This window comes from Nestor notabilis, unplaced genomic scaffold (assembly GCF_000696875.1).
Source record: "Nestor notabilis isolate BGI_N333 unplaced genomic scaffold, ASM69687v1 scaffold16359, whole genome shotgun sequence".
NCBI classification, from domain to species: Eukaryota; Metazoa; Chordata; class Aves; order Psittaciformes; family Psittacidae; genus Nestor; species Nestor notabilis.
The window spans coordinates 1-10,497 of record NW_009944303.1 but is presented as its reverse complement, the minus strand read 5'-3'; the positions used below and the strand labels follow the sequence as shown (position 1 = coordinate 10,497).

At 48.4% G+C, this 10,497-nt stretch overlaps 1 protein-coding gene across 1 annotated transcript; it reads right to left on the bottom strand.

Annotated features, from left to right (window-relative positions):
• Positions 1-5,569: 5,569 nt before the first annotated feature.
• Positions 5,570-10,041, bottom strand: SRSF3 (serine/arginine-rich splicing factor 3). The gene is made up of 5 exons (XM_010022381.1): positions 9,828-10,041; positions 9,171-9,305; positions 6,919-6,957; positions 6,097-6,183; positions 5,570-5,838 (listed from the first exon to the last, which is right to left on the bottom strand). The coding sequence occupies exons 1-5, from the start codon at positions 10,031-10,033 to the stop codon at positions 5,811-5,813; spliced, it is 495 nt and encodes a 164-aa protein (XP_010020683.1). The 5' UTR covers positions 10,034-10,041; the 3' UTR covers positions 5,570-5,810.
• Between the last annotated feature and the right edge of the window lie 456 nt (positions 10,042-10,497).

Here is a 10,497-nt window from a genome sequence, read left to right as displayed (position 1 = left end):
CCAAAGCCCCCCTCCAGTGCTCCTGGAGCCCCTTTAGGCCCTGGAGCTGCTCTAAGGAGTCCCCTTGAGGAGCCTTCTCTTCTCCAGCTGCCCCAGCCCAGCTCTCTCAGCCTGGCTCCAGAGCAGAGCTGCTCCAGCCCTCTGGAGCCCTCGTTTACAGCTGACCAACTGTAACACACCACAGGAGACACAGGGAGAGGGATGTTGTGAAACATGAAACAGAAAACCCCAAAATGTCAGTAGGCCAAATAAACACCCTCCAGTCCCTGTCAAACTGACCCTGTGTGTGGGGAACTCTTGGCTCCAAATCTGAACATGCAGCCCCAAGTTCCCAGGTGGGACGTGTCAGCCGGGCAGCTACAGGAATTCCTATTGGCAGGGGGCTGTGCATGAAGCCTGTCTCCAGCTGGGGCAACCTCTTCCCAAAGGGCTTGAGCAGCACAGTGTGTGTAAAGCTGATCCATCCACTGTTTGCCAGCACAGGCAGTGCAGCAGCCAGTGGGTGTTTTGCAGTGACTGATGGCAAGTAACATTGGTATTAGCCTTCTCAGGCTGCTCAGCCTGGAGAAGAGAAGCTGCTGGAGAGCTCAGAGCAGTTGCCAGTGTCTGAAGGGGGCTACAAGGATGCTGGAGAGGGACCTTCATCAGGGACTGGAGTGATAGGACAAGGGATGATGGGTTCAAACTGAAACAGGGGAAGTTCAGGTTGGATCTAAGGCAGAAGCTCTTCCCTGTGAGGGTGCTGAGGCGCTGGCACAGGGTGCCCAGAGAAGCTGTGGCTGCCCCATCCCTGGCAGTGTTCAAGGCCAGGTTGGACACAGGGGCTTGGAGCAACCTGCTCTAGTGGAAGGTGTCCCTGCCCGTGGCACGTGGGGTTGGAAATGGAGGAGCTTTAAGGTCCCTTCCAATACAAATGGTTCCATGATTCTACGAAACAGGTGACTCACAAATGTCCCATAGCACAGGCTAAGGCCAGCACTCCAGCAGCAGCAGTGTGGGAAAGGCTGAGCATGGAGCTTCCTCACCACCGCACCACGGAACAGTGCCCAATATTGATGGGCAAAGCAGTGGCTGCGCACGGCGCAGATAATGGTCTTGTCACAGCTGGTGGGAGCGATCTCCAGAGTGACAGCGCGGGGACACGGTGCCCCACGCTGATACCACGGCTCCACCCTGATACCGTAGCTCCTGAGGGAGGGTGGCAGCTCACCCAGGGCCGTGGTGCACAGCGGTGGCGCCAGGGTGCTCTGTGTGCATGTGCCACTGGTCCATCACACCATGTCCGCCCGTTGTCCAGCAAAGGGGACCGGACTGTCTGACTCTGACTGTAGCAGGGTGAAGCCTGGGATTCCACAAGGAGGTTGTGGAGTAACACCCCTGGAAGCGGTGGCACAATGTAGCTGGGAAGGATGTACACATTTCCCTTCTCCAAGTGGGATGACTCCCACTGAAAATCGAACAGCTAAAATTACTCAGAGGACCAGGCAGAGCCACTGCTCGGCTCAATGTGAAGATTTGTTCAGCTAGAAGTTATGTCAGCTCCTAAATTATTAAATAATAGCTGAATGAATCACTTGGGAACATAGCGTTCCTCTTGCACAGCCTATTTTATATTTGTCTGGAGCTCGTGTTTATTTTAGTCCACAACAGTGTTTGTCTGAAGTTACAGAATGTAAGTAACAGTGAAACTTCAGAAGTGAAACAGAAGACAGAGACAGTGACAGGATTTCTAGGAAGCCAGAGCGCTTCTTGCATGGGCTGGGCTGCTGCTGCTTCAGCAACACTGCGCTCCATGGCTGCCAAGCAAACACTGTCTTGATTTTGTTTGATTTTGCCTGGTTTTGGCAGATCGAGGTGGGAAATTGGAGCTCTTCATGTTTCAGCAAGAGGGAACCCAAGGCCCATGTCTTTGTGGCAGGTCTTGGACACTACACAGGACCTAAGGTTGAACTGGAGCTACTGGAGATGCCCTTTGGTTTGCAAAGTGGGTTGATGCTCCAGTTTCTGCACTTTGCTAGCCAAGCAGCACCAGAGGGTGATTCATGACGTAGCCCAGGTTTTCAGACACTATTTTGAGGGTCTGATTTGAACATGAGTGTGGAGACAGGGGTTAAAAGCCAGGAGAAACAGGAAGAAGTTTGTCAAATGTTCACCTGCTTCATGGCTCTTTATGACATTGTGGGGTGATGGGCTTCTGAGCAAAAGAAAGTAAAACTGGGAAGTGGAAAGAGATGATGGCAATAGCAGCGGATAAAAGCTGCAGAACCTCGGTCAGTGGCTTCCAGGGGTGACTTCTGCTGGCAGGTCCCACCAAAGCACAGAGCTGGTCAAAGATAAGAAACATGACCCACCCTTCCGGGTGCTGCGGGGAGGCTCCAGTGCACAGAGCAACGTCACTGCTGGCTCCTCTGACTTCAAACTAAGAGCAATGCGAAGGCAGCGAGTATGGAATCTATCAGAATGTACTTGAGTGGCCAGTGTGGCTGGAAACACGTCCAGGCTGGAGGTGAACTGAACAAACAGGGTTTGTTAACTGCAACCACTGCTGGTGCTGGGTAAGGTGGCAGCTTCTCACTCAAGCATGACCCGGGTCAGCTGAACCTGTCCCAAGGCTGGTGGAACATACCCCAGTGAAAGAAAGAACATCTTCAGCCTCTCCATTTTCCAAGTGCAAGGCGCATTCTTACAATGATCTTCTCTGCCATAAACAGAGAGCAGCATGTACAGAAAAAGGAAACTAAAACTCCCTTTCTTCGCAGAACCATTTGCACACAATGCTCTCCCCAGGGACAGTGTGAGAAAAGAACATGCTGCACATCAACAGAGGGGAGTTAACGACGTGTAACGGCTGTGCCCAGATCGTGCACTGATGGGTGTCTGAGGAACTCAAGTGTTAGCCTCAGGATGCTTCTGCTGGCAAGAGCAGGGACAGCTGAACCTCTCCCCAGTCAGTAAAAGAGCTCAGCACCTCGATGCAAGCACTGTGAAGCCAGGCTGAGATAGTTCATGGGCACAGGCAGCAGAGATCCCATCACCGGGGGGTTCAGAGCAGGGCTGGTGCTGAGCACAGGGTGGGAACCCCCTCTTTGTGCCAGGGAACAGCTGGTGAGTGTCTGTGTCCCCTCCTCTGGCCAGGACAGATTGCTGAGCAGCTCTTCCTGGTCTGAGAATCTGCGGGGAGAGGCCAGGGATGTCCTTGGCTCCAGAACACAAACATTTCCTTGTCACTTCAGTTTCAGAGTACCTTTTCAAGCAGAAGCTGCATCACTATCTATGCGAGCACCCTAGTGCTCCCATGCTGGTCACCCTCTCCTAGAAGCAAACAGGAAGCCCCAAATCCATGAACATGTCAGTGCCTTGAAACCACAACCTGGTAACAGCCCCCTGTGAGAAGAGCTGGTCACAGTCAGTGCTTACACAGTTTCCATCTTCCTCTAGAAGTTGCTGATTTCATTCCTCATCAACCCCCACTTGATTGTCTTGCAGCAGTCACCTGCTGGGAAGCAGCAGTTCTGCTCCAGCCCAAGGGCCAACTTCTGCATTTGGCTGAGGAGTAAAACATGAAATCACAAACCGAGAACCAATGAATGTTTCCTGTTCTGCAGACTGTGCATGAAACCACAACCTGCTTCCCTGCCATGTACTGCCTCCTCTACTTCAGCTTTCCTTCCCTCCTTTCCCATAGGTAGAAGCCTGTGAAGGCTGCGTGTCCCTCCACACCACAGAACCACAACAGGAACAGTGGTGCCAGCGCAGAGGCTGCTGCAGAGGTGCAGCTCTTCCAGGACCAAACCCTGCAGGAGCACGGGTTAAACACGGGAAATGCAGCTGCACACAGCACATGACATCATCCCAGTCCTTTCAGCTGGTGCCGGCACTCCTGGAGCAGCTGGTCCAGCAGCATTTCGGGATCAAAGCCTGTTGGGAACCAGGATCCCCATCACTGGTGAGGCCACCCTGACCTCTGCTGGGGAACCGCGACAGTGCAGCCTCAGCTCACCGTGAGCCCAGCCCAGCCTCCTGCTGCACAGCCTGAAGGGATGAGATCCTGAGTTTGTGCCAGGCTTGGGGATCGAGGGCTGTACCTGGTTGCACACACATCACCTGCAACTCGCCTGTGTTTAAGGGACAGGAGGTGGGTGATGCTCACACCACAGCACGGTCTGGGCCAGGGGCTGTTAAACTGGGGGTCAGGGGACCCACAGGACCATTTAGGCTGGAGAAGACCTTTAAGACCATTGAATCCAACCATAAATAGTACAGAACAGTTAAATAAGTAATAAATCAAGATGCTCTACCTCAGCAGGCAGTGCAGTCACACCTCTGCCCCAGCTGCTTGTCCATACACCTCTTCCACAGCCCTTTTCCAGGCAACATGAGGAGGAGCATTGTGTCCAGCACAGATTTGGCTTGATCTTGTCCCAGCCTAACCACTACAAGCAAAGGAAATTAAGCCACATGGCTGTTGCTCAGCATGACAGATTTAATCTAAGTGCACATGATGTGAATGGATGCAGCTCATCTTCTCTTGGATACAGGGTGGGGAAAAAGAAGAAAGGAGGCAGTTTGGGAGCTATGACCACACTCGAGCCACACTCTGGCTTTATGATCCCAGGGAAATCGTCACACAAAGCTTCAGTTCACAATCCAACCAGTTCTAAACTGAGATACAAAGAATAACTCGTGTTACCAACCCACACCCAGGACACCAAAACCACTGTGAACCTTTGAATCTCCAGCTGGTTTTCCAAGTAAGCATCCCAGAGCCTGCGAACAGGCAAGAAGTCAGCCAGCATCACTAAGCTTAGCTTGGCTGCATCAGTAATAGTAGTATGAGATGCTTGTGGCAGTGACAGGCGAGTGACACCTCACTTCATCCCACAGAGCACATTTCCTGTGAACCCAGTTGCACCCCAAGCCCCCAGCACCCATTCTGTAATGCAAGTGTATATAGCAGGTACTCAAATACTTAACAAGAAGTTGTAACCAAAACTTTAATCCCAAGGATCTCACAAAAGACATTTTACAAGTGACATGAAAATTCTTGTACAGTAAAGAAATGTTTAAATCATAGCTTTCCCAATGTACCATTACACACCCAAGACACCCACTCCAGTTGTCAGTTCTGCTGTGTATTTGGTCTGTTCAGAGGTTCTGGAATAGATGGGCAATCAACAATCACCTAGTTGAGTACTCTAGTGACATAAAGTACAAAGTCAACTGACCCTACGGCTACACGTTTATATTTCACAGAATATAAAGCAGCTCCGTTCCAGGTAATGGAAGTCAGAACCAGAGCTCTGGATACAGCTGCAGCTCCGTCATTCCCTCCACACACTCCCTGCTCCCAACTGTTTGACAACTCTCCTATGAAGCATCTACATCTTGTTCAGCATAGACAGACACCGCTCCCAGCCATGCTCCCACAATGAACACCCCTTTCTTGCACCCCTCTTCCCAAGAGCCGAATCCCAGCACAGTCTTCCCTCCCCCCAGCACATCAAGACCTGAAGCACTCTTCTATCCATGCAAGACACACTGCCTAGACTCAGCACAAGCACACCCCGTGTGTAATGGTACATTGTAAAGGGCTTATTACAAATCATATGATCTGCTCAGAACCATATACAGATTCACATCTTTACATCTGCCACCTGTTACAAGATACAAGGAACAAAGCGAGTTCAACAGCTAAAACATTTTAAAAATGCACCAAGCTTTATGAAGTTTCAAAACAAAACAATGTTCTGTACATACTCCTCCTGTCCTCAGATCTAAGGGCTTCCTGTACACAGCTCCTTCTCACAGTCCTATTTCCTCTCATTTGACCTGGAGCGACTGCAGGAGAAGAGACATGTTAGTACCCAGGTGCTGAGAGCAGCAAAGATTGCTTTAAACCCCCCAACCCAAACTGGTGGAGGGCATTTATGCAATTAAAAATGCTCTCTGCTTAGTAAAACTGAGTATTTTAGACAGCAAGGTGAAGAACCTCCTAAGACACTGTAGATGATTCTCCACCACAACCCTCACCAGCATTCCCAAGACATGGAAGCATGCATTTCCCATATTAAATAGCCACTAGAAAACTCATCCTACCTGCGAGACCTGGAAAAGGAACGAGAGGGCTTGTGGTTCCTCTCCCGTGAGAGTGATCTCTCTCTTCTTCTGTCTCTGGAGAGGGACCTGTTGAAGATTACAATGCAAAATGACTACAGTATCAAAGCAAAGCTGAATTTGGTTATCAAGAGCAGCTTCCCTTCAGGAAGTGAAGGATTCTAACTACTCAACCAGGGAAACCTGTTGAAGGTGATACTATCTGCCTTTCCTTCAGGTGAGAATAATCAGTTTGAGCCATACAATGATGCTTAAGTCATGCTGTGAACAGGCATCAACTCCTCTGCAGCAGCTTGTTCAGAGTCTGACTGCGAGCACAGGCACCTCTGCTAACATGCTGTGTCCACACACACTTACGCAACCTGTACAGCAATGCAGGGAGCTGTGGAGACCACAATGTCACACTGTGTCACACCACTGTCACCTAACACCCTGCAGTGGTAACAGCTGAACAAGCTCCTTGTGTTCAGCATCATCTGCACTTGTGGCTGTTGCGGGAGAAAGCAGCACACTGACAGAAAAACTGATAAACTGGCAGGAGCTTTGGGCAGCTACATCCATCCTCTACATCCTTCCACTGATAACCCCAGTATGGAGTACGCTCAGGAGAAAATTAACTCCATCCCAGCCCTGGAATCTCAAGTAGCTGTGTAAATACATTAACTCCACACAGCAACATTTCAGAAGCAAACCCAGTCCTCCCCTCACCCAATCACCACACCAGCCCAGGTGTTAGGCTGGTTTGGTTTCTCTTTTTAAGCCTCCCAGCCAAAGCAGCCCATGCTGGAATTAACTGATGCATACCTGCTGCGGCTACGAGAGAAGCTTCTCCTTCGCGGTGATCTAGAACCAGAAAGAGAAATGTGAGGCTTTTGATCACTTTTTTTAGCATTAATGGGGTGAGGCATTTCCCAACTTGTCAAACTCCCTGTTGGGCCCAGGGAACGTGCCAAGAAAAACTGGCATCCATCATCCAGTAAAAGGCATGGAAAGATTAGGCAGTAAACCAAAGCTCAGTGTGAACAGCACGTTTCCAACCAGGAATTCACTTTTAACTAAAGAATGCTTCAGAGCAGAGTTGTCCACTGCAACACTTCCCATTTCAACTAAATACACTGCCCAGAACACCACACCAAAGTCCCACGAGTGGTTCCAAACAAAAATAGGTAGCACAGAGCAAATGTTTTGGAACCCATGCAAGCCAAAAAAGTCCAGAACCAGACACAAGAGATACCAAGTGGGAGGAAAAAAAAAAAAAAGTGAAAATGCGCTCAGGGTCAATACTGATAATGCCATTAAGTGCTACATTAGAACTGCGTATCTGTGATTGTCATTTTTAATGCCACTGAGTGTGTTTAGACTATTTTCTTAAAAGAAAAAAAAAAAGAAATTAAAAAAAAAAAACCAAAATAACCTTAGCTCGGCCCAGTTCATCCCAAAAAAGTCATTGTTTTAAGTTTTGAAAACTGTTAGTAAAACCATTTAAAGGTGATAGGATTTTTGTCTGGCAAGGAAAAGCTAAGTTGGTTAGAGCTTTATTATAAATTTAGTTTGGCATCTCACATGCAAATATACTGGTTTGTACGTTATTCACAGTGTAAGAGCTTCCATATCACCCTTAAAAGTTTTCTCAAGCAACATATGTACGTTACCACTCAATTATGCACAGCCAGCCTTTGATTGAGAAAAGTAATTACTTATAAGCCGCTTACTCCTTATTTTAACCAGCAGTAAACTGTATAAGCAGGAAAAACTTACTAGTTTTTGGTTTCAACAAGCTAGAAATGGTGAGGTGAGGCTGCCGGACTGACTGCCAAGAAGAATTTGCTGAAAAGGTTTTGCCAGATGTTGCGTTGTATTTAGTTGGTTGGCGGAGGGGGTGTTGTGGATTTTTCCTGCTTTTTTGTTAGCCGAAGGCTGCTGCTGTAGTTGTTGTGAAGACATTTGGTAAATAAACAGCTGAGCTGATTGGCCGGGAATTGGGTGGGCGGTCGAGGTGGCTGCTGCCGATTTGGTTAAGGTTGGAGAGAAGGCTGAGAGAAAACAGCATGCTCGGGAACCAAAGGGCGGTGCAACCTGACGACTGGCCATGCCTGGGTCATGTGAAACGACACCAGCCAAGCTGCATGGGGCGCGCTGGTCACATGACGCTGAAAGGGCTAGTTGACTGGCTAATGCAGACTCAGAGGGTGGTGAGAAGAGACATGATGGTGACTCTGTAACGGGTTCATTTTTATTAATAGATGGACCAAAAAAAGCATAAAAAAAATGAAAAACAAGCCATCAGTACAACCATCTAGTAGCTAACAAATACTCCTAATGTGTTATTTCTTTCTTTTTTTTTTTAAACAGCTCCAAACCCTGACTTGGGAGGACTTCACTCACCTGCAACAGGTAAATTCAGTCCTGCAAAAACCACCTTGTAGTCTTATACCACCAGACAAGGTAGTCTGGGTCCAAGAACGGGTCACTTCCCAAAAATCCTGCTATATTTTAGAGCTGGGTTTGCAAACCGCAAGTGACAGGATGGTCACACGATGTTTTAATTGCAAACTACCACTAAAGTGTAAAGATTCAAGATGTTTAGAGCAACTGTTACTTTGATCTATTATTAAACAGCTGCCTACTCAGAAAGAATTTAAATTGCACAAACAAAGCAGAAAAACAACATCTGTATGGAAATGCTAAGCTGCTGTATGTCATGTTTTGCCATTATGGAATAAAGGAAAGGAACAGCCTAAGTTGAAGTATGGGGAAGAAAGGGAAAGTGTGACTAGAAGATGAGCAGATTTTAGGAGGAACGAGGATAAGTCCAGGATAGAGGGCGCTGACTACCAACTTGCACAGTGACCTAAGGACAAAAGCCAACATTCAACACAAGTTCACCTCGATTTTGTGGGGGCTTGGGGTTTTCTTTTTTAAGCATTTGCCATCTCCAAATTGTGATCAGATAGAGGAATGTTATCCATCAACATGCTTTTAACAAAGCCTGCTCCTAGGACGCTACGTGGTAACAGTGCCAACAGCTCTACGAGTGTACTGTGCCCCCCGGGTACCTGCGGCGAGGAGGAGGACTCCTTCTGCGGTAGTCGTCTCGAGGACGCCGGCCCCAGGATGGGGGTGGACCACGGTTCCGACTCCGCTTCTCACCATTGGAGAGCTCCACCCTGACACGACACCCACAGAGGGTTCTGGGAAGAGAGATTGACATCCATTAGCATTGCCAGGGAGAAGGCTGCACCAGGGGGAACCTAGGGAATTGAGAAAGAAAAAAGGAATAGGCAAGCACGCAGCAGTCTGTAGGCACAGCAGCTGAAGTACACAGTATTCAGTCTAAAAGTCATCCCCAGCATGACAGACAAGGGCTGGTCAATTCTAGAGCTTGCCATGCTATTAAAGCAGGCAGAGAAGGAACCAAGGAGAAGCTCCCTGATCAGCTTTGCCTCTTTATAGTAACACCATCTTCAATTTAACTAATTGCACACCAAGAGGTCCAGGTCATGTCTAACTTGGGAGTCCAGCTGCAAAATATAAAATCAACTGTCCCAATGCTATTCCTGTGCTATTAAGACTACCCTTATTATCACCACACAAATAAATACTACATAACGAGTGTGTCAAGTCCTTATTTTTGTCACTTCCCAATTTAAACTGTCAAAACCCACAATGTTATTTTAACCAGGGAAGCCAAACAGTCAAGAAGCACATTTTACCTTCCATCTAGCTCTCTCACTGCATCAGCTGCATCTCGTGGATCCTCAAATTCCACAAAGGCAAAGCCAGGAGGATTTCTTGCCACCCATACACTGCGCAGTGGTCCATAGTAGCCAAAAGCTCGCTCTAGTTCAGTTTTGTTGCCATTGTTGCCAAGGTTACCCACGTAAACCTTGCAGTCCAGTGGACAAGAGTCACGATGCATTGCTAGGATGAAAGCAAAATATTATCTCGCATATACTTAAAACACCCCCTGTGTTTATTCATTTACAAGGAAAGTAATTTGCTTGGTTGCTTTTCCCAGAAACTTTCAACAATGATATGGTCTGACAGGTCAGAAATGCTGTGGGGAAGGGCGGGGGGCGGAATATGAGGGGGAAGGAGAGTGTTTAAACCCAAACAAAATCCCTATCTGCTATACCGTAATTGTGACTAAGGTTCAATACTTCACAGAATTTCGGTCACTTTTAGGGCCTCCAACTTTAAAGGGGTGTTTCTCTAGACCCCTTTCCCTGCACTATAGGGGGAGCGCCGCATGGGAGAAGAGTTCCATTGTTCTCGGAGGATTCAGGGGAAGCTGCACACGCTGACAGGAAAAGCAGCGCCATCTCCGGCGGAGAGCACGGCGGGAGCGTGCGGGGAATCTTTCCAGAGCGTCTCCTCCTCCGA

Excerpts from the sequence above, each read along its gene's own strand:
- SRSF3 (XM_010022381.1), bottom strand. The coding sequence starts at position 10,033 with ATGCATCGTGACTCTTGTCCACTGGACTGCAAGGTTTACGTGGGTAAC. Across the intron at positions 6,958-9,170 it reads AGTCCTCCTCCTCGCCGCAG|ATCACCGCGAAGGAGAAGCT; the intron begins GTACCCGGGGGG and ends TTCTGGTTCTAG. Across the intron at positions 5,839-6,096 it reads TCCTTTTCCAGGTCTCGCAG|TCGCTCCAGGTCAAATGAGA; the intron begins GTAGGATGAGTT and ends CTTCTCCTGCAG.